Here is a 24,210-nt window from a genome sequence, read left to right on the forward strand (position 1 = left end):
AGAGTATGGGTTAAGAGAAATGGGAGAAGGGGCAATGGGGAGTTAAGAAATGAGTGTAGGGTTGCTGTCTGAGGTGAAGGGAAATTTCTAGTAATGGATGGTGGGAAGGTGATAGCACTACAACATTCTAAATGTGATTAATCCCTCTAATGGAATGGTACGGAGGGGGTGAAATGGGAAGATTTAGGCTGTATATATGTTTCCACAATTGAGGAGAAAAAAAAAAAGACAGTCTAAATAGATGACAATTGAATGCCAAGGATGACCCTGGATGGGATCTGAAGATGGAGGACAGGAGGCTCAAAGGGACACAGTTGAGACATAAGGAAAAAAAAAAAAAAGGAAATATAGAATGTAAGCTTTGTATCAATGTTGAATCTCTTGTACTTCTTAGCTGTGCTTAATGGGATTGCATAAAAGATTATTCTTGTTCATGGGAATTGTATATGTGAATTATAGTGTTTGTTCAAGGATGTGTGCAGCTAGCTCTCATATGTTCAGAAGACAGAGCAATAGATGATGGATGATAGATAGGGAGGGAGGGAGGGAGGGAAAGAAATAGCGGTGTGACAGCATGTTAAAGTTGGTGGATTGGAGTATCAGGGGAGGGGGTCAGGGTATGTTGGAGTTCTGTGTATGGGGTTTGTATTGTTTTTGCAACTGTTCCTATAACTTTGAATTTATTTCAAAATAAAATTAAAAAAAAAACCCGTTGAGTTTGATACATAGCAGTTTAGAAGAGGGCTTTAGAGTCTGCTAGGTCTGCATTCAAATACCACCTCCACCACGTATTAATTCTGCCCCTGGAGGAAAGGTGTACAACCTCAGTTTCTTTATCTGTAAAGTGGGGAGAGTGACAATAGAATCAAACTCAATGGGAGGAGCGGAGGTGGCCACCTGGAAAATTTAAGCCCTGATTCAGCCAACCCACCGAGGAGAGAATCTGCCTGAAGGGGTTGTCCTGGGTTCTCCATAACATATGCACACATAGACATAATTATGTGACTTCCCATAATACATGGGGTTGGTTTTCTTGAACGCTGTTAAACTGGTCTCCTTTGAAAGCATTTGGATGGCCAAGTGAAAGCATCACTCTGCTCCTCCCTTTTATTATGCTTATACAAACAACCTGTGTGCTGGGAACTAGTAATTCTCTCTTCAGGTCCCAGTTTTCTTTTCAGTGAAATGTGGGGAGGCCAGTCACCTACCAAAGGCCCTCTTGTACTTACTAACTTCTCACCAGGCAGTGGCAGCTTGGAAGCCATTTATATATGTGGGGAGTATGTGCCAATTTACCTCCTGCCTTGTATCACTCCCACAGTGCTAGCCACAGAATAGATTTCCAGTCACTTGAAAGTTCTGAGGTGGACCCCTGCTCCCAAGTCTTACTTCTGTCAGTTTGATGTTAAACCTAAAATTCCAGCTTAGAAATTCATTCCTTGAGTTTAAACACTATCTCTCTATCAAAATACACACTTCTGTTCATCAACGGAAGAAAGAATAAACAAATGTGGAATATCCATACAATGGAATATTATTCAACCATAAGAAGGAATGAAGTCTGATACATAGTACAACATGGATGAACCTCAAAACCATTAGGCCAAGTGAAAGACAGCCACAAAGACCACGTATCACTTGATTTCAATTTATATGAAATATGCAGAATCAGCAAATCTGTAAAAATAGACAAAAGAGCAGTGGTTGCCAGGTACTGCAAGGAGTGGGGAAAAGGGAGTGACTGCTAAGGGCCAGCCTGCCAATTCTAGGTTACTCCATACAATTAAACCATGAGCTCAAATGGTTCACGTTTGTCCCATCATCTTGCATTCCTATACCCTTTGTTTAGTTGCTGAAACTTTTGAATTTGGGAGGCAAAAAAAAAAAAAACCCTCACAAAATTTTCTCATTTTATTTTGGCACCGAACTGCATGCATCCCTGGCAGGGGGGAGCCTGCCCTCTGTGGAGGCAATGGGGTGTTTGGGGGAAGGGGGGAGGACAGTGGCCCTGCCCTGAGGGGACAGCTGGGGGGACGAGGACAAAGGGGTATGTGACACAGTGACAGCTCACAAAGGGCTGCAGAGGATAAATATGGCTGCGCGGGGGTGTAGGCCGAGTGGTTACTTCTCCTCTCCAGGACTGCAGTAAACCACTCTCTTGGGAGCCCACCGTACCTGGCTACAACCTGGAAAAGATTTGGTCTGAGCTCCAGATTCCCTACAGCTTCTCCTGACCCCCATTCCCCCTGCCCCCAGCACTACTCTGTGCTCCCACTCTTCCTTCCCCCCACCCCAGCACTACTCTGTGCTCCCACTCCCCCTTCCTCCCACCCCAGCACTACTCTGTGCTCCCACTCCCCCTTCCTCCCACCCCAGCACTACTCTGTGCTCCCACTCCCCCTTCCCCCTGCCCCCAGAACTACTCTGTGCTCCCACTCCCCCTTCCTCCCACCCCAGCACTCTGTGCTCCCACTCCCCCTTCCCCCCACCCCAGCACTCTGTGCTCCCACTCCCCCTTCCCCCCACCCCAGCACTACTCTGTGCTCCCACTCCCCCTTCCCCCCACCCCAGCACTACTCTGTGCTCCCACTCCCCCTTCCCCCCACCCCAGCACTACTCTGTGCTCCCACTCCCCCTTCCCCCCACCCCAGCACTACTCTGTGCTCCCACTCCCCCTTCCCCCCACCCCAGCACTACTCTGTGCTCCTAACCCCACCCTTGCTTCTGGGAGGCTCTGAGGCCCAAAGGAGGCCTGTGGGGCAGGTCAGGGTTGAGAGACCTACTGGGGAGCCGCCTCCGTGACCTGGAGCGCTGCAGATCCCTCATCTGTCAACAAGATCAAGACCCAGTGACCCTCCTTGCCGGCGCTGCTGTTGCAACACAGCTGCTTGCCATGAAAAGGGACTGTCACCTACCCTATTACACGGCGCAGAGCGGCTCTGCCATGGGTATGTTCAACACCACCATGGGGAGGCTGCAGCGCCAGCTGCGCAAGGGGGAGTATGAAATATTCAAATATGCCCCAATCTTCGAAAGTAATTTTATGCAGGTCACCAAAAGGGGAGAGGCGGTCGACATGCACAACCGCATCCAAATGGTGACGGTGGGCATCGCGTACACCAGCCCCATGCTCCCCCTCCCCGACGTCATGCTCTTGGCCCAACCAGCCACCAGCTGCAAGGAGCAAGCCGCCCGGGGCACCAAGAGGAGAGGCCGCAGAGCTAGAGAGGCTTTAGAGCTCACCAGGCTCGTGCCGTTGAAGTTTGTGAGGATCTCCGTCCACAATCGGGAGAAACGGCAGCTGCACCTGAAGTTTGCCACTGGCCGTTCTTGCTACCTGCAGCTGTGTCCCCCTCGAAATGCCCAGGAAGACCTCTTCACATATTGGGAAGAACTGATGTATCTCCTGCGACCCCCAGTGGAAGGTATCAGCAATACCCACGCCGTTCCCGCTGACGACATGATATGCATGCCCGTGTCCGAGGAAGAGGACAGAAGGAGCACAGCAAGTGCAGATTTCTTTGGAAACGTGGACCAGGACCAAGTCAGCATCAGGAGCCTCCACACGCTGTCTGAGGTGTCTGGGGCCTCCTCGGCTGCTTTCACCGGTGGGGAGGGGATCAAATACACCTCCCAGAAACCCACTAGCACGCCTGACGTGTCCACCCCCAAACCAGCACAGCCTGCCAAAGGGGCGGCGTCTGGAGCAGCAGCAGGAGCGGCAGCAAAGGGCAGCTCAGCAGGTGCCCTGGGTGTGACAGCACCTAAGTCCACAGCTTCTGATCACATCAACGCGGCGATAGCGCGAGCAGCTGCCAAGGGCCCAGAAAGAAGCGGAAGCAGCATGGCCATCTCAGGTGTCACCAACGATCCCTCAGTGAGTGTGAAGGTGGCCGTGGCAGGTGCTGCAAGCCAGACCTCAGTGCATGCACCCAGTACAGCGGTTTCCACCACTTTCTCTCCGGAGAGCAGCGTGAGTGTGGCGATAGAAGCAACATCTGCCAACAAGACTGTGGCAACAACAGCTCAAGACTCAGCAGTGGGACCGCCTGCCCCTATCTTGCTGAGTGAAGGCCACAAGACTGGACAGGAAGCAAGCCGGCGAGTCTCCCAGACGAATGCGGAAGCCCGGAAGCCAAGAAGGGAAAAGAGGGAAGGAAGGGCTAAGCACACAGCCACGGGGAGGGAGAGCTCCCGCCCACCCACGGCAGGTGAAAGGAACAAGACGAAGGAACCCAAGATGGGCTCAAAATTGTTGGGCTGCTTCTTGGCCAGCCGCAGATCCACTAGAGTGGACCAAAAGGTAAAAAGCCACGGCAGCCCAGGGGGCAGCAGGCGTGCTTCCACTCAAAGAAGCAGCAGCCGAACGCCCAGCACAAAAGAGTCTAGGGCATCACAGAAATCAGGGAGGAGCCTCTCCACAGGTAGTCCAGGCTCTGTGAACTCAAGACTCAGGAGGATCGGCTCCTTCCTAAGAAATGTGAAAGCCAGCCTTGTAAGAAAATCAGCAGCCTCGCCCCGCGGTACAGAAGTGGCCATGCATAAGACAGTGGAGAGGAGCAGCATGGAGGCCATCCTGGAGACAGTAGAGAGTGACCAAGCGGTGACTATCGGTGCCATGACAGCTGAGACCGTGGAGTCAATGACCTTTGAAGCCCGTGAAACAGCTGCAGATGGAAGCTGCAAAGAGGACCAGGGTCTAGGGCAGCATCCCCATACAGCCCGTTCCAAGCCTTCCTCAATGCAACTTAAATAAAAAACCATACTATCTCAGAGTGGTGTGCTGTGTTCTGTGTGAATTTCATGTCTCGCTGCATCCTAGTAGTGACCCCGGGAGGGCTCCATCTTGCCGACCCCTTTCTGGTTTGGGCTTGAGGCTGTGGCCGGAAGTCAGATCGTGGGCTGGAAAGCTCGGCCACCACTAATCTCCCTCTCCTTTTTACAAACATTTGTTCCTCCTGAAAGCCCATAACAAAGCAACAGTAGCTTTGTCATGAATACTCCCTTGGATATTCGGGGAAGAGAGGGGTGCAGCAGCATTGGTTGCAATCAAAACAGGGAAGATGAGCAATTCCATTCCAGGTATATATCCTGGAGAAACTGTCACATGTGTTCTTGGAGACAACTACAAGAATGTTTATTGTGTGATAGCAAAACAGTGGAACAGCCCACATTTCCAACAACAGTGGGTTATGAATAGGGAGACATTATACAACAGTGAAAAATGAAGAGCAGCCTCCCACATTTAGCATAGATGAATCCCAGAATGTTGAGTTTTTATAAAGCAAGCCACAGAACACATGACAATTTCACTCGTAGGACAGTTCAAAAACAAGATCAAGCAATAGACCGTCTAAACAAGGCACCTGTTTAGCAAAACTGTAGACAAAAAACGAGGGAACGGTAAACGCAAAATTCAGGACTGTGGTTGTTCACTCTAGGAAAGAAAGGTGGGAGATGGGGCTCAAGGACTTCAGGAGTGTTGAATTGTTGCACTTCTTAAGCAAGCTGAGGGGTACGAGGTGTTGATGTATTTTTTTCACATTTTTAACATCTCTGAAATGTTCCTATTATCTCAGACATATCCTTTCCCTGTGCTTTCACTTGTATGTATGCACAAGGAGTGTTATATGAGAAAAACCTAAGAAAATCTAAGCTATCAAAAATTGTAAATGACAAACATTTTGGGTAAGTTATCACTAGTAACTTAGATTATGATATCCCCATTTCCTAACTGAGGACACTGAGGCTCAGAGAAGGTAACCTGCTTGAGTCACACATTGGGACCTTGGCAGACGAGTGAGCCACCAGCCCACCTCGTTACGTAAAGCCCTCCCTGAGGCATGGGGGTAGGCAGAGAGAATGACCTCAGGAGACCGGGGCACCACAGGAACCCAACACATCTGCGTTCTCCCCACCAAGATCCAGAAACCTACAGAGATGCACACCAAAATGCCAGCTATTTACTGGATGGAGCGGAGGGTGAGGAGTGGAGCTGGGAGACTCCTGTTAGTGGGCCACTGCTCTTGGGTTTTGAACTTGAGTGAGCTCAAAGTCCTTGGCTGCCTTATCTAAAGAGCTTGCAGACCACCTTAAAGCTCGGTCTGGCTCTGAGGTTTCTGTCTCTAGGCTCTGGGGCTGTGACCCACACTGCAGATCCACAACTTGTTCCCCACCAGGGAACACTCCTGACAGAGCCTAGTCCTCCCCCAGCCACTAATTAAACTTCTGAAAGCCAGGCACGGAATGGTTTCTCCATGCCAAATCTTCAGGAACTTTCTTTTGAGGTTCTGTCAAATCCTTAAGTGCCATGTCAGGGAGAAGATACTGGGTTAGGACACGGCATGCCTGTTGCTTGGACATTCCGTTAATTCCTAAAGCCGCTTTTGAAGAAAGCCACAGACCAATTCATGGGAGTTAGGGGGAGGCTCTCCTGGTGGTGGAAGGAATGGCAGGCATGGGGTTGGGGCACTGTTGAGAAGGGAAGTTGGCTTGAGACCAATACGCACCCAGCATCTCCTCTGACAAGGCCCCTGCTCCCAAGTTGGAGAATTATTAGAGTGAGACAAGTTATTAAGAAAGGAGGGAACATGCCAAAGGGTAGATGTGAATTGGCTCTGGGAGGAAAACAACCTTAGAATCATTAACCCAGGGAGAAGATAGGGGGGCCTGCCAGGAGACAGAAATAATGGTTTACTCCTGGCCAGTTTTCCCCTTGACTCAAAATGGGGAAATTACAAAAAGTCACATCGCATTCCTTTGAACTTATGATTTCCACAGAGGCAACTGTAGGTAAACATTAGTCTGGAAGAAGAAAATGCAATAAAAACATTTGCATACCTCTTGGCCATATATAGACTTTTTTTTTTTTTTCAATGTATGTGCTCTCTTCTGATTCTCACAGCTCTGCATTTTGCAGATTAGCAAACTGAAGTTCAGAGCACTTGAAGAACTTAGTCATGGTTGGAGGTGACGGTGCAGAATTTGCTGGTTCCGGTGCCAGTGCTCCTGCCTCCCCCCTCAGCCCCCTCCCCTTGTGCTCTTTCTGAGGAGAGAACTTCCCCAGATGAAGCAGGAGCAGAAGCAGTGTCCCCAAGGCACAGGGAACGAGAGGAATGGGCTGGTGAGCAAACCCTCGGGAGGAGCCTGGGCCAAGGTATGGAGAGGGAGCAACTCCAGCACAACAGCTTTCATGGAGCCCCTCCTGTGTGTCAGCCCTGGTGCCACAGGAGACAGAGCAAGAGCGAGAGAAAGGACAGGTGTGCGAGGAATCATCACAACTCTGAGTGACAGGTACAATGAGAGGTGCATGTTCAGGGAACAGGGTTCGTTCAGAGGAGGGATTCTGGGACATGGGAAAGGGGTTGTGGTCAGGAGATACTTCAGAGAGGAACAGGCAGTTCTGAAGGATGAATAGGGATGCCTCTTCCAGCTCTTCCAGGTGAAGAAAGTTTGGGGGGATGGTTGAGTTTGAAGTAGGTGACAAGGGGAGGGATGGGGACAGGGTATCAGGCCATGGAAAAGAACTCATGCAAAACACAAAGGCTTGAATCATCACGGTGTGTTCAGGGCAATGGCAAGTATCTCAGTATAGCTGCTCAGAGGGCAAGGGGAGAGGAGGGAAATGAGGCTGACAATCAGGCAGCTAGATCTTGGGGGATCTAGGGTGCTGCATGAATGGCTGGGACTTTGGGAACCACTAAAGGCAGCACCTGATGGGAGTGAGATCTTTCTGGCTCCAGAGTGGAGAAGTGATGGGCAAGGAATCTCCCAGGAAGCACTAACCACGGCCAGAGATGGTGAGCCTGGAACGTGGGCAGCGGCGGTGGCGACATGAGAGGGCAGGTCGGGAGATGTGGGGATGAAACAGGACAGTATTCCACCCACATCCAGGAAGACAGGGAGCTCATGGACTAGGCTGAGCACTAAAGGAGGTGGAATGAATGAAAATGGGGGTGTTTTTCCCCTATGGTGACTGCTGGTCTGTAAGCAAGAAGAGGCTCACATGAAAGCAAGGAGGAAAGTGTTAGGTTTAAGCAGCAGGTTGTAGACTGCTAATGGGTAAAACACCAGGATAAAGCAGCCATGGGGAAGTGTGGGGCTTCAGCTCTCATAGAGCTGACAGGAGGGAACACTTGAGCAGATCTTCGCTCATCTATCAGCCCAGGCGCCCCCAGGTAGACTTCTCCGCAGCGGCCAGTAGAGCCCCTTGTGGCCACATGCTGTCACTGCAGGTTGGCACCTGGAAGAAAGGAGCCAACACTGAAGCTGAGTCACAGTTACCCTTTCCCTTTGTCACACCACAAGTGGCCTAACAGTGATTCACTGGTGGTCAGCCCAGTCCCTTAGGGGCAGCTGCCCCTGCAGCTGAGAGCAGCCAGGGGTGTGAACAATTGATATTGTTTCTTTCATTGTAGTCATTCTGGTGAGACAGAGTGCCTTTTCTCTTTAAAAAAAATGATAAAATATCCTTTAAAAATATGCTATGGTGACCTATTTAAAATGGTAGTTTTGTTGTAATGTCCTTAACAGGAAAAATTGAAAGTTGGCTACTAAAGCAGCTTTGAAATTTCACAGGACTCTGAAATCTTGTTCATAAAGTTTAAAGGATTTTTCTTTACTATGTGAGGTAAGGGAGCTTATTTTCTTAAACCTCTCCTGCTATCATATTCCAGAATCTTTGGCTTCATAACAAACTATTTCAAAACTTTTGTGATTTAAAACAATAACCATTTCCTTATAGCTCACAAATTCTTCCACATTAGGAATTTGGACGGGCTCCGCTGGGTCCTTCTGTTCCTCATGGCATCAACTGGGGTTGATCAGTCATGCATCGCTGGAGAACGGGCTGCTCTGGAGGGTCCGAGGTAGCTTCCCTCACCTGTCTGGTGCCGGCCAGGGGAATGGCTGGAAGGTGGGGTTCAGCTGGGAGTGTCAACACACAATGCCTAGACGTGGTTTCTCCCGACACGATGGTGTAGACCAGCCTCAGAGGAAGTGTCCCAAGGTAACCAAGTAGAAGATGCCTCTTACCAGAAGTCCCCCAGCAAACCTGCTATCATATTTTACTGGTTACAAGCAAGTCATAAGACCAGCCCAGATTTAAAGGGAGAGAAATCAGACTCCACCGCTTGATAGGGAAATGGCCAGGTCACATAGCAGCAGCCTTCTTTGGGCTGAGGTCATTGTGGTGGCCACCACTGACCTTTTGCACTTACCCTGTCCTTATCTTCCTCTCTTATGCTCTTCCTTCCTCTCCCTTTCCACTTTATTTTCTTACTCCTTTTCCTCCTCACTTTTCAGCAAACCAAACTCACAAGGGCTTCCACTGGACATTACTTAGTCCCTTCCTCCCCCTTCCTTCTTCACCCATCTTCAAACTCTGAAACTCCTGGATGAGAAGTTACCGGAACCACTGAAACCACAGCATATCAGCCAGGATGGGTCTTGACTAATTGGAGATGCACTTTACACATGAGGAAGTTGAGGCCCAGAGAAGACAAGGGAATTTCCCAAGATCCTACTTTGATAAGTAACAGAGTTCTGGCTGGCACAGCACAAAACAGAGGCTGCAGTGGGGTCTCAAAGATGTCAACAGCTTGCTTTCCATTTCTGAGTGCTTGAAACTAATGCTGCTTGTTTTTGTTTTACATTCATTGCCTCACAATTACAGTAGCCTTTTGACCTGCTTGGTCAAGAGGTGAAACCAATGATGTCAGGCTTCTGTACCTGCAGAGGCCTGTCTCAGCCTTGGCCCTGGTCCCAGACTTCAGAGATGGATGGGGGCCTGTTGATGAAGCCGATCAGGACTGATGAAACCTGCCACCTCCATCCACCCCTCTGCAACACTAAAACAAGGGAGCTCCTTTCTGATCCTGAAGCCAAAGGACTCTCTGAGCTCTAATATCAACTAGCAGCCTGCAGACCAATTTTGAAATTTTCTGCACATCTGAGGATGGTGAATTTAACTCAGGCTGTTGATGACTGAAGTTGGGCTGAGGATAAATCTGAGGTGTCATGGGCCAAGAGGACACAACTGCACAGCCAGGCCCAAGAGACAAGAACTCCATTATGTTAAAGTCTGTTTCCTCTGATAAGAACTCCAAAGAGGAAGGGGTGAGGGCCCAGAGTGGTTCCCAGGCTGGGCCCACAGACATCGCATAGCTTCTGGGGCTCGATGTTGAGGGGAAGAGCACAGGCTGGAGAAGGCACAATTGTTCTGGGATCTGAAGAGTTAATGATGTGGGCAGTAACCTGTAAGAAGCCTCTCAGAATATTTTTAATCCACCAGCTCAGTGCTTTGGACCCCAAGACAGCAGCTCCGCAAGTTGGTGATAAGCTTAGGCTGTGACATGGGTGCACTGTCAGGGCAGTCACTTTGGGCAACAGCGAGAGTCCCAAAGACCATCTTTGTGACTGGGGCAGGGGCAGAAAGGGTTTCTGTGAGGACCGTGCTGATAAGAGGAATCAAAACAGTTATTTGTATTGTTATAGCCTGTCACCTCCTTCAGGGGAAAGGCCCTATCTTACTTGTTTCTGGGTCCCCAGCCCAGCACAGATATGGGGCATAAGGACACGTATAAGGAGCTCCATCAATGTTTGTTGCACGGGCCTGCAGTGGTCACTAGTCATTCCCCTGTATTCAGGCACAATTCGGGCCAAGGCATTCCCGCCGACCGTGAGTCCCTTCCTCCCACACTCCTTCCAGCTGCCCAAATCCAACTGGTGGGAGGCTTAGGACAGGGAGAGACGCTGCTGATGATTTTCAGGCCCTCCTTGCCCAGACGCCAGACTAGCAGACCTTCCCCAGGGACTCTCCCTGGAGGGCCCTGGGCGCTTGTTCTGCGGGTGTCCCTCCCTGGGGCCCACGTGTTTCTCCTGCCAAACAAAGACGCGATTTCTTTCCCTCCATAATGTCCTTCTGAGGAAAAAGGATGACAAGACAACTACAGAAAGGAAGAAAAATCACTAAACCAGAAGAAACCTCATCAGCTGACAGTGTAATTTGCCAGCCTCTCGGTGGCCAGAGCCCGTGCCAGTCCCTTATCCACGTGGCCTGCTGCTGTGGCTGCAGTGACTTGAGTTGGAGCTGTAAGAGCAGCTGCAGCTCTGTGCACAGAGCCAGGAAATCAGGAGCCCACCCCATCTTTCTCTCCAAGCTCTGAGATCTTTTCATGTCCTCTTATTTGATGCTGCCTCTTGTAATAATAGTAGCATCTGTTGAGTGCTTCCTCTCTGACACCCACTCTTCTAAAAACCCTATGGGATTAGTGCATTTAGCTCTTTCTCCACTATTCTATGAAGTAGCTATTACTACTCCCGTTTTAAAGATGAGGAAACTGAAGCACACAGGAGGTAAAATGACTTACCCAAGGCCCCACAGGTGGAGCCAGGTCACAATCCTAAAGGGTCTCACCCTGGTGCCTGCACCCCTGGCCCCACTGGGGGCTGACTCCGTGGAACGCATGGCCTTGAAGGCATCTGGCTTTACACCTTGACAAGTGGTCAGTCGGCAGCCAGTGGTCAACAAACTCCATGGCTCCCATCTCTGGGGCACCACCCCAGGGCCCATCTCCACAGCTGGGGGGATCACTTCCTTTCCCCTACTCCTCAGCCACAGGCTGCACCCTTCAGTCAGGCTCAGGAGAGTCCTGGCCACTGGAGGAAGAGCTGCATGTGTGAGAGGTGGGGCATGTTCCTTCTTCTGGGAAAACAGCCAGAGTCCCATCCTGCTGTCATCTGTCTCACCAAGAGCGACTTTTAAGTCTGTGAGCTACACTTTTTTTAAAAAATTCAGTTATTGAGATATATTCACATACTGTAGAATCATCCACAATATATAATCAATTAGGCACAGTACCATCATATAGTTGTGCATTCATCACCACAATCAAATTTTGAACATTTTCTTTACTACAAAAAAATAAAAATCAGAATAAAAATACAAGTAAAATGAGAGCTGCACTTTGAAGCTCTTTGTGATGCCTCTGAGAGCCCCTGGTCAGGTCGAAGGGATTACTTTTATATAGGCCTCAGCACGGAACTCCAGTCCAACCCCGGCCTGGCAAGAGAGGATAGGAAGGGGGCTCCTGGCCACACACTCTTGATCATGAACTTCCTACATAACCATAGCCACTCTCTGTTCTCAAACCCTAGCATGCAATGCTTAGCCACCAACTTCCTCTCCCCATGGCTGCCTCTTCTCCACTCATCCTCTCTCCCTCCTTCCACAGCTGCTCCTGCCCCTGCCCCTGCCCCCAGCATCATTCCCTTTCTCCCATATTCTCTTTCACCTCTTTCCTCCGATTCCCTTGCTCTCTACTAATCTTTATTCTCAAATCTGAGGGCTCATTCCTCATTCCAGCTCCTGTCCCACCACACACACACACATGATGCGACTCGATTCCCCTCCCCTGAGGCCCAACACATACTTTGAGGATGAAGCTTCTGTGTCCAGGAAACAAAGGACCCCTGGTAGACATCTCAGGCTGCCATGGATGAGCAGGAACTGCAGAAAGACTGGATCCCTTTGCTACTAGTCAGGGTGGCTATCCACTCAGAGGCTGAAGCTGCCTTCATTCTCCACTTCCCAGGGGCACAAAAGCTTCAATCTATTTGCCTTAATTCTCTGGGTTGCTTTGACTCAGAGTCAAGGACTTGGTTACATGGTAATTTATGTAAAATGAATGCAAATCAATATGGAAATATATGTGATCCTGGGTTTACTGGAAATCAGAGGCTTCCCTATCAGGAAAACTTAGGGAAATTTTGGAATTTACTTACCAAGAGAAATTTAAAAGTACAGTGACCTCCAGTTGGGGGTTGTGGAGGGACATAGCCTGAAGTCATTCAGAGGAAGAGCAGTCTGGTTCTGTGTCCCTGTCCCTGCAAAAGTCAGACAAAGTAAAAGCATCCGGCCACCAAGGCTTCCCTCTTTGCTCCTCTCTTGGCTCTGGGCTCAGGCTCAGCTCCCTGCATCAAAACCACCCTACAATGTTCACACTGGAGACCAGGGAGCCCAGGGAGCCCAAGGTGTTACTGCATCTTTACAAACAGGGGCATTTTATTAATATTCCACTTCCCCTGTCATCACTCTGTTATTCTCCTCTCTCTTGCATCTCCTATACTGACCATTCTGTACTTGTCCCTTGTTGGACGGACGTGACTGGTCAAGAGAGCAGAATGTTCTGGAACCTGGCCAGGGGGGCTAGAAGGTCTGGATGCTCCTATAAAGGCCTCAAAGTATAGCTCTAGGGCAAGTCAAATGTGGCATAGGGCCTCAGGACCTCACTTTCTAGAGGAGGAGGAAAGAACCTCCCCAAGAAAGCACAGGAGAGAGAAAAGGGGCCCCAGAAGCCCATTCTCCTAACCCTAAACATAGATGTGCCGAGTGACTCCAAAGGTAGAAACGGACCTTTTCTTAACTATTTCAAGAGAAGAAGCAAGTCTTCCAACATCTTTCTATCAATCTACATTCATCAGAAAGTTTTTCCTTCTAATTATATGAATGCTGGTTGCTACCCTGGAAGCAATTTTCTTCTTATACTTTGTCCAGGAAACTAGAGACTTGCTCCTTGCTATTAAGGTAGTAGCATCCTGGAATCACTGGAGAAGTAGCCAGGGACCCTGAGGAATCTTGGCTTCCATCAGTGTCTTCCTGGAGGCCAGAACCACATCCTGGGCTCGCCTCAGAGAAGACCCGTGGGAGAGGCAGCTGCAGTTAGGGCCCTGGGTCCACACTCCAACCCAGGCCTGCTCCTCAGAGACAAAGTCCCTTCTAATGTCTTTTTCCTTTATAAAAAACTGAATGCCTCAGAGCAGGCATTCTCCAAGGAGCTGTTCAAATCCCTTTTGCATTATTTATTTTTCTCTTTTGCTACTCTAAAGCTGACTTTATCCCTGTATTACAGTATTTGGTGTCCCTCTGGAAAAACTACTGGTGCCTCCATGTGAATGCCTACTCTTGTGCCTCTCCCTTTGAAGAACAAACAAAATTTGTCTCAATTTTGAATGCCTGATACAAACCTGGAAATGCTATAGTTTTGTCTTGTCCATCATCTACAATGCCAGATATGACATAAAAAGGATAGTGAAGAAGAATAGGGGAAGAATGAGAGAATGAGAGCACAGTGAGAACTAGGAAAACAGAAAGGAAAAGGAAATAGACTGATGTAGATAGGTCTATAAGTGAATTCTTCCAATGCTAGGTCATATCCAAAGTCAATGCCAGAGCAGTTTCTGACCGTAGAAGAGAGTGGAGAAGTGGTCTTAAGCAAGAGTGGTATAGAACATTGTCTCAATCCAAAATACTGGAAAAAGTATTATCTATACAAATTATTCAGTTTTAGTAGTTCAGTTTATGTTTATTTCAATAGTTGATACACTAATATATTTACTGTAGCATTTAATAGGGTAACTACTTTGAGAATTTATTATTCCAAATATACAGGTTAATATATTTGTTTGTCCTAAATCAACAGGGATAGTCTTTATTTTTCCCCTAGTCTCTGGGGTCTATTTCTGAATGGGAGGCTGGCTGGTAGTAGGCTGGGAACCACCTCCTTCCTCTTAGGGAAGGTACACCCCTTAGGGAGTGGTCATCAGCATTCAAATAGCTTCTTTTTCTCTCTGACTCTGCTATCTCCACCTTTTTCTGGGTCACAGAACCGTGAACTGAAAATGGCTGCAGATTTCTCCACTGAGCCACCCAGGTTGAGAGAGAGAGATAAAGGGGCAGAAAGCCCCCCTTCAGGGCCAATCCATGGCCTCCCCAGCTTCACCTGCTGGCAAGAGATAGTACCTGGCCCTCTGTGCTCTGCCTCCCAGTACAGAGAAGTCCTCTGGCTCTTTAAGGTCAGTCATCACTAAAAGCCTCTGTCTGCTTGTTGGGGATTTGTAGCTTGTATGAGCAGTCCACATTTGTTAATTAAAACTCCAGTTGGAGCTGAGCTGAGGTGCATTCACTTGTTCAGAGAGTGTTGCTCTCTATCACAGTGAGGTTTTGCAGTTCAGGCTGCCATGGGGGGAGCGGTCTCCCAGCTCGTGTCTGCAGTTTTTACTTACAGATTTCATGCTGTGATCTCAGGCATTCCTCCCAGTCCAGGTTGGTGTACATTGTGTGGATAGTCACAGTTGTCCCCCAGCAGTTATTCCAGATTTTTCAGTTTTTCCTGGTTGTTCATTAGTTGTTCCGGGGGACTAACTAACTTCCACTCCCCTCTATGCTGCTATCTTCTTCCATCTCCTTTGTAGGTGGAATCTTTTTACTAAGTTATTTCAACTGAGATGGGACCTACCTCTTTCAAGGTGGGTCTTAATCCTCTTACTGGAGTCTTTTATAAGCAAATAAAAGAGACACAGAAACTGAGAGATGAAATTAAAAGAAGCTCACAGAAAAAGCCCCAGAGAAGCTGAGAGAAAACCACTGAAATCAGAAGCTGGAAGCAATGAAACCCAGAAGAGAAGGACAAGCAGACACCACCATGTGTCTTGCTTTCTGACATAGAAGCCCAAGCTTGCCAGCAACCAGTCTTCAGAGAAAGCATCTTCCTGCTAATGCCTTAATTTAGACATTTTCACAGCCTTTGAGTGGTAAATTTGTAAGCTAATAAATCCACATTGTTAAAGCCAACCCATTCCTGGTATAGAAATTAGCTTTAACAAACTAAAACAACATCCTTTACCTGATTAAAAAAAAAAAAAAAAAAAAAGGCTTATTTTACGAGAGGACGTTGCTCAGAATCAGTATACAGCTGTTCCAAAATGGGAGGTACACCTGCAGGGTTAAAAAAATTAAAAAGTAATCCAGATGTCAGAACAAAATAGAAATCATTGTGAAGCAACTAAACAATTATGTGTTTTAAAATATCAAAAGGGAAGTTTTTTGATTTGCTATAGCTTAATATTTTAAGGTCTTAAATCAGATAAAGTTTACAACATCTTGTTCATTTTTTACACACACACACACATACATACATCCTGCCTATTTAAATTGAAGTAGTGTTCATACTTAAATCTGCATATATAAACAAATCACAAAAGAATTAATATTAGGAAGTGAATAATTGTAGTAGAAAGCCTAGGCTGAGGGAAGCTTTTATATTTCAGAACAAAAACTTGTTCACTGCTTCCTAGAAGCCAAGACTAAAAGGGAAGCAATGAATTACAGAGACTAAATTATAAAGTCAAAGATAACATTCTAACTTAAAAAGGGAGACTCTTTTTTTAAAAAAAATCATATATCTGAACTTTAGGAAGAATATATTGAAAAAGTTTTTTAAAAATAATAGAGAACTTTACAATATGTGGTAAATGCAATAGCTTTCCACCCACCTACACCCCAAAAATTTCAGAGAACCTATTCATTTGCTCAATGTCTTTATCCACCTAGGTAGAAAAATGGGAAGGTATAAATAATGATTCTGTTCCAACATTTCTGAGGGGACTTACTATGTACACAATATAACTTTACCCAAGTATTAACAAAAGATTAGCCATTTAATTTAACAAAATGGGACATTTTGGCAAATTAAAGAGAGTGCTATCAATACTGACCCTCAGATAACAGAATTAAACTAGGCCACACCACTCAAATATGGACCAGAGGTCATCCAAAATATCAAAGGAGTATTGGGAACAAAATGGCATGATATAAATAGTGAACAAAAATTTAACATTCTTAATTTAAACATGAAATCATAGGTGTTTAGAGGCAGCCAGCTCTTGGAGTTAAAACTATTTCTATTCCCACATTTTATTCATGAGCAGAGAGCTGTTATACAGCTAGTGAGCTGTTCTCAAGGTTGGTCTAGAATCCTAACCTGTCCATAGTTAATCGAGTAAATTTTACAGTATACAGAAATTATTTTCATCTTTTCCAGATGTCTATATTTGTAGATTGCTGAATCCACAGTCTTTATAATACTACTGTTCTAGTTTGCTAATTCTGCCAGAATGCAAAACACCAGAAATGGGCCAGCTTTTATAAAGAGGGTTTATTTGGTTACATAGTTACAGTCTTAAGGCCATAAAGTGTCCAAGGTAACACATCAGCAATTGGGTACCTTCACTGAAGGATGGCCCATGGTGTCCGGAAAACCTCTGTTAGCTTGGAAGGCATGGGGCTGGGGTCTGCTCCAAAGTTCTGGTTTCAAAATGGTTTTCTCCCAGGATGTTCCTCTGTAGGCTGCAGTTCCTCAAAAATGTCACTCTTAGTTGCACTTGGGATATTTGTCCTCTCTTAGCTTCTCTGGAGCAAGAGTCTGCTTCCAATGGCTGTCTTCAAAATGTCTCTCATCTGCAGCTTCCGTGCTTTTTTCAAAGTGTCCCTCTTGGCTGTAGCAAGCTCACTCCTTTTGTCTAATCTTATACAGTGTGCCAGTAATTAAATTTAGACCCACCCAATGGGTGGGCCAACACCTCCATGGAAATTATCCAATTAGAGTCATCATCCACAGTTGGGTAGGGCACATATCCTTGGAAACACTCAAAGAATTCCAATCTAATTAACACTGATAGGTCTGCCCACACAAGATTACATCAAAGATAATGGCATTTGGGGTACATAATACATTCAAACTGGCACAAATACTTATCTAACCTGAAATAAAAAGCTGTAACCGTACCTTCCTCCTCTTTCATCAGTCCACTTTATATCTCCAAAAAAATCAGAAAAAAAGTTATATTTTTAATAAGCTTTGATGACTTTTTCTTTATTAGAGAAGTTGTGGTTCTACAGAACAATCGTGCATAAAATACAGGATTCCCATACACCACCCCAGCAACAACACCTTTTATGGTGTGGAATATTTGTTACAATTGATGATAGCACATTTTTATAACAGTACTATTAAAGTCTATGGTTTAACTTAGGGTTCACTATTTGTGAAGTGCAGTGCCATGGATTTTTTTTGTTTTTTTATTCTGTTACCATATATATGCAATCTAACATTTCCCCTTTTAATCATATTCAGATATATATATTTCAGTACTGATAACTGCATTCACAGTGTTGTGCTACCATCACCATCCATTACCAAAACATTTCCATTACTCCATGTAGGAACCCTGTATATTTTAAGACTTAACTTCCCATTTCCTATTCCTGCCCCATCCACTGGTAACCCATATTCTAGATTCTGGCTCCATGTGTTTGCTTATTCTAATTGTTTCAAATCAGTGAGATCATACAATATGTGTCCTTTTATTTCAGACTTATTTCACTCAATGTGCTGTTTTCAAGGTTCATTCATATTATCACATGTATTAGGACTTCATTCCTTTTTACAGTTGAATAATGTTCCATTTGGTACATATACCATATATTATTCATCCATTCATCAGTTGACGGACCTTTGGGTTGCTTCTGTGTTTTGGCAATTGTGAATAATGCTGCTATGAACATCAGTGTGCAAATATCTGTTTGAGCCCCTGCTTTCAATTCTTTTGATTATGTACTAAGTAGTGGGATTGCTGGGTCATATGATAGTTCTATACTTAGGTCTCTGAGGAACTGTCAAACCATCTTCCACAGTGGCTGCACAATTTTACATTGCCAATAGCAATTAATGAGTGTTACTTTTTCTCCACATCCTCTCCAACACCTGTTATTTTCCGTTTTGTTTAATAGCAGCCATTCTGATGTGTGTGGAATGGTATCTTACTGAGGTACTGATTTGCGTTTTCCTAATGGCTAATGACGTGCATCTGTTCATGTGCCTTCTGGCCATTTGTAAACATTCCTTGGGGAGCTGTCTGTTCAAGTCTTTTGCCCATTTTTAAATTGGGTTATTTGGTTTCGCATTGTTAGGTTGAAGGGTTTTATCATATATTCTGGACATTAAAGATTTTTCAGGTATGTGGTTTCCAAATATTTTCTCCCGATGTATAGGTTGTTATTTTGCTTTCATGATAAAGTCTTTTGAGGTGCAAAAGGTTTTAACATTAATGAAGTCTCATTTATCTATTTTTTCTTTTGTTGCTTGTGTTTTGGGTATAAAGTCTAAGAAACCATTGCCTAACATAATATCCTGAAGATGTTTCCTGAAATTTTCTTCAAGGAATATGATATGTCTAGCTCATATATCAAGGTCTTTGATCCATTTTCAGTTGATTTTAATATTGTGTGAGATAGGGGTCCTCCTTTTTTTTTTGTTTTGTTTTTTGTATGTTTTTGTTTGTTTGTTTGTTTTTTGCAAATGGGGATCCAGTTTTCCCCGCACCATTTGTTGAAGAGACGATTCTTTCCCAATTTCCCAATTGAGTGGTCTTTGCCTCATTGTCAAAAATTTGTTGGCCATAAATGTGAGGGTCTATTTCTGAACTCTCAATTCAATTCCATTTGTTAATATGTCTGTCCTTGTGCAGTACCATGCTGATATGATTACTGTGGCTTTGTAATAAGTTTTAAGATCAGGAAGTGTGAGTCCTCCAATTTCATTCTTCTTTTTCATGATGGCTTTAGCTATTCAGGGCCCCTTACCCTTCCATACAATCTTGATGGTTGTATTTTCCATTTCTGGAAAGAAGTTATTGGAATTTTGGCAGGATCACATAAAATCTATAAAGTGTTTTAGTAGTATTGGCATCTTAATGATATTTACTCTTCCAATCAATGAACATGGACAATCATTCCTTTTTTTTTTTTAATGTCTTCTTAATTTCTTTTAGAAATGCTTTATAGTTTTCTGTATTAACTCATTAATTCCTCTGTCTCCTCCTTGGTTAAATTTATTCCTAGATATTTGATTCTTTTAGTTCCTGTTGCCAGTGGAATTTTTTTCTTGATTTCTTCTTCCAATTGTACATTGCTTGTGTACAGAAACACTACTGATGTTTGGGTGTTGATCTTGAGCCCCACCACTTCGCTTAATTCACTTATTAGCTCTAGGAGAATTTTTGTGTTTTTTTTCAGGATTTTCTCTTTATAGGACCAAATCATCTACAAGTAGGGAGAATTTTACTTCTTCCTTTTCATTTTGGATGCCTCGCCTAATTGTTCTGGCAAGAACTTCCAGTACAATGTTGATTAAAAGTGGTGACAATGAGTGTCCTTGCCTTGCTCCTGATCTAAGAGGAAAAGCATTAATTCTTTCACCATTAAGCAGGATGTTAACTGTGGGCTTTTCATATACACCCTTTACCATGTTGAGTAAGTTTCCTTCTATTCTGAATGTTCTAAGTGTTTCTATCAAGAAAGGGTGCTGTATTTTATCAAATGCATTTTCTGCCCCAATTGTGATGACCATGTATTGTTTGTTCTTTTTTTTTTCTTCATTCTGCTAATGTGGTGTATTAACTTAATTGATTCTTTTATGTTGAACCAAGGTTGCATACCAGGGATAAATCCCACTTGATCATGGTATACAATTCTTTAATATGTTTTTGGATCCAGTTTGCTAGTATTTTTTTTTTTTTTTTGAGGATGTTTGCATCTATATTCATAAGAGTTATTGTTATCTAATTTTCTTTTATTAGAGAAGAGAATATTTAAGAAAAAAACTGGCTATGGTTTGAGGATGATGTTGGCCTCACAGAATGAGTTAGGGAGTATTCCCTTCTCTTAAATATTTTGGAAGAGTTTGAGTAGAATTGGAGTTAGGTCTTCTTTGAATGATTGTTAGAATTCACATATGAAACCATTTGATCCTGGGCTTTTCTTTTTTGGGAGGTTTTTAATGACGGATTCAACCTCTACTTGTAATTGGTATGTTGAGGTCTTCTATTTCTTCTAGAGTCAATGTACATTGTTCATATGTTTCTAAGAATGTGTTCATTTCATCTAGGTTATCTAATTTTAATTTCCTGTTGAATTGTCCTCTTTATCAGTAAATAATTAACATATTTGTCCCTTGTAATTTTTTTTTTTTAAGATCTATGTTATCTGATATTAGTATAGCCAACCCAGCTCTCTTTTGGTTACTAATTGCCATGTATATGTGATGGTTAGGCTCATGTGTCAGCTTGGCCAGGTAATGGTGCCCAGTTGTTTGGTCAAGCAAACACTGACCTGTTACTGTGAAGACATTTTGTGGAATTAAATCATCATTAAGTTGATTGTATCTCTGGCTGATTACATCAACTGAGGAAAGTGCCATCAGCAATGACAGACCTTTCATTCAATCTGTTGAAGTCTTTAAAAGGAGAAGTGATGACTTCTGCAGTCAAAAGAGAATTTTCATCTCTACTTCAGCCAGCTGTATGAAATTCTCCTGGGGAATTCATAAAAGATCTTCATTGGAGTTCCTAGCTGGCAGCCTACCTTATGGAATTTGGACTCATGCATCTCCACAGTTATGTGAGACAATTTTATAAAATCTCATAATATTTACAGATATTTTCTATTTTCATAGAGAACCTTAATATGGTATATTTTCCCATGCCTTCATCCTCAGCTTATTTGTATCTTTGAATTTAAGCTGAGTCTCTTGCAGACAGCATATATTTGGGTCATGCTTTTGTATCTGTTCTGTCAATCTCTGCCTTTTGACTGGAAAGTTTAATCCATTTACACTTAAAGTCACTAATAATAATACAGTATTTTCTTCTGCCATTTTGCTATTTGGCTTTCTAAGTCACACCTTTTTCATCCCTCACTTCCTTTACTGTCTATTTTTATATTTATTTGCTTTTGTGTGTTGTACCATATTGAGTGTCTTATAATTTCTATCTGGATATATTCTCCATCTATTTTTCTTGTGGTTACCATGGGGTTAAAACTTAACATCATAAATATATAATAATACTATTTGGTTTGATACCATCTTAACTTCCATAGTATGCAAACAGATTTTCCTATATGCCCCCATCCATCCAATATTTTTTTGTTTGTTACCACTTATATCTTTTTACATTCTATGTTCCAAACCAAAGATTTATCATTACATTTACGCATTTATATTTTAGCACCTGTAGGAATTAAGAAGTGGAATATATACCAAACAATACAATACAATAATACTGGCATTTATAGTTACCCAGTTGGTTACCTTTACCACAGATCTTATTTCTTTATGTTTCTTTGAACCACTGTCTAGTGACTTTTCCTTTCAATCTGAAGAACTCTCTTTAGCCCTGCTGGTAGGACAGGTCTAGTGTTGATGAACTCCCTCAGTTTTTGTTTATCTGAGTATATGTTAATATCCCCCTCATTTATGAAGGAGAGTCTCACTTGATATAAAAATCTTGACTGACAGTTTTTTTCTTTCAAACCACTGCCTTCTTGCCTCTGTGGTTTCTGATGAAAACTTGGCACTCAATCTAATTGGGACTCCTTGTACATAACACATTGTTTTTTTCTTGCAGCTTTCAGAACTCTCTCTTTGTCCTTTGCATTCAATAATGTGGTAGATATACGACGGGGTGTATTTCTGTTCATGTTTATCCTGTTTGGTGTTCTCTGAGTTTCTTGAATGTGCATTTTCATGACTTTTGGCTAAGTTTGGGAGGTTCTTAGCCATTATTTCTTTGACTATTTCTTCTCTCCCTTCTCTCTTTCTTCTCTTTCTGGGACTCACAAAATGTGTACATCAATGTGCTTGGTGGTATCCCAGAGATGTCTTAGGCTATTTTTGCTTTTAATAACTCTTTTCTTTCTGCTCCTCAGCCTGACTTATTTCAAGTTTCTTGCCTTCAAGTTCACTTATTCTTTCTTCTGCCAGCTCCAATCTGTTCTGAAACCTCCTAGGTATTTTTCATATCAGTTATTCTGGTCTTCAACTCCACTAGTTCTGGTTAGTTCCTTTTTAAAATTTCTCTCTTTACTTAGTCCATCATATTGCTCATTCATTATTTTCCTGATACCCTTTAGTTCTCTCTCTGTATTTTCCTTCATCTCCTTGAGCATTTTCTGGTCATTTTTTAAAAAAGTTTCATATAATATGTCCACATTTTGTCTTCATCATTGGTGTTTTCTGGATTTTTATCCTCTTCTTTTGGCTAGGTCATCATTTCCTGTTTCTTTGTTTGTCTTGCACTCTTTTGTTGCACACTGAACATTTTAATACTTGAAAATGTTAACTCTGGGATGTATTCCCTGAGATGTCTGATTTTTTTTTTTTTGGTAATGTAACAAGCTGGTCATAAGACAGAGATTTTCTTGTGCTTCTGACCTCCTAACAGGAAGTCTGCCCAAGGTCAAAGTAGTGTCAGCATTTTCCTCTCTTTCTGTGCCTCTGCCTTGTCCTGGGCTTTTGCTTGTTAGTTGCTTTGGAGTTCCTCTGTTCACAGGAGTTCTTTTGCCCCCCTCCCCATTTCCCAGGAGACAGATATCTCTTTTCTGTGTGTTTGAAGCCAGCAGACCTTTGTCCCAGATGGTGTACCTCTATAGTTTTTCATTACCTCAAGCTTATTTTGCCTGGAGGGCAAATTCTGGGGAGTAGAGGGAGTGGAATACCAGAGAAGATTTTCCCAAGTCAGTCTTTCCCAGCTAAACAGGACCAGGAATCCATGAAGGGGATGCAGACCAGCTCCAAAGTGCCTTGCGAAGGGGATCAAGAATGGTGTCAAGAGCCTCTCCAATGGCTCCCTAAAGCTTAGCGTTCCTGGCCTGCTCAGCAAATGTAGTCTTTTGGCTTACTGTGCCCAGCATCCCTGAGAATGCTCTCCATCTTTAAATCTCCACTGCCTCCACTCCTGTCCATGAACGGTTGAAACAATGGCTGCCACCAGCTTTGTCTGGGACAGAGTTTAAACAATGGCTGCTGTTGCCTTTGTTGTGGCAAATCCAGGCCCCCTATGATTGAAATTTGTTAATCTAATGCCATGATCAGTGATCAGCCATGCTCACCCTTTCCTTGGGGAAGAGTATTTTATGTCCTTCTCTGTCACCAGTTAGATAGCTGGGGACTGGACTCCACTCTGGCCTTCCATGAGAATTGGGTTTGGGCACCAGCAGCCACTGTGTGGAGAGAGTAATTTACTGTTCTTTATCATAATTTATCAGCCTTTTCCTCCCACTTTTCCCTGGATCCTGTATTATGTTCTTCTGGCTTCCAGAGTTTCAGAGTAGTTGTTTCAAACAGTTCCTGCCTGTTTAATAGCTGCTTTGGTAGAAGGGCTGAGTCTTGGCGCTTCCTTCTCTGCCATCTTCCCACCCCAGTCTTACTCCACCATCTTCTCCACAGACTCATTCCTTGTTTTTGATGATTTTGACAATTTTCAGGAGAATGGATCAGGTATTTTTTAGAATGCTCCTCACTTGGAATTTGATAT

General features: G+C 44.3%; 1 protein-coding gene across 1 annotated transcript; it reads left to right on the forward strand.

The window, feature by feature from the left end:
* The first annotated feature begins 2,893 nt into the window (after nucleotides 1-2,893).
* On the forward strand, nucleotides 2,894-4,756 carry LOC119513829 (protein FAM71A-like). The gene has a single exon (XM_037809283.1). It carries the CDS (start codon nucleotides 2,894-2,896, stop codon nucleotides 4,754-4,756), a length of 1,863 nt encoding a protein of 620 aa, XP_037665211.1.
* The last annotated feature ends 19,454 nt before the right edge of the window (nucleotides 4,757-24,210 follow it).

The sequence above is a fragment of the Choloepus didactylus genome, chromosome 2 (assembly GCF_015220235.1).
Source record: "Choloepus didactylus isolate mChoDid1 chromosome 2, mChoDid1.pri, whole genome shotgun sequence".
Classification (NCBI taxonomy): Eukaryota; Metazoa; Chordata; class Mammalia; order Pilosa; family Megalonychidae; genus Choloepus; species Choloepus didactylus.

Excerpts from the sequence above, each read along its gene's own strand:
- LOC119513829 (XM_037809283.1), top strand. The coding sequence starts at position 2,894 with ATGAAAAGGGACTGTCACCTACCCTATTACACGGCGCAGAGCGGCTCT.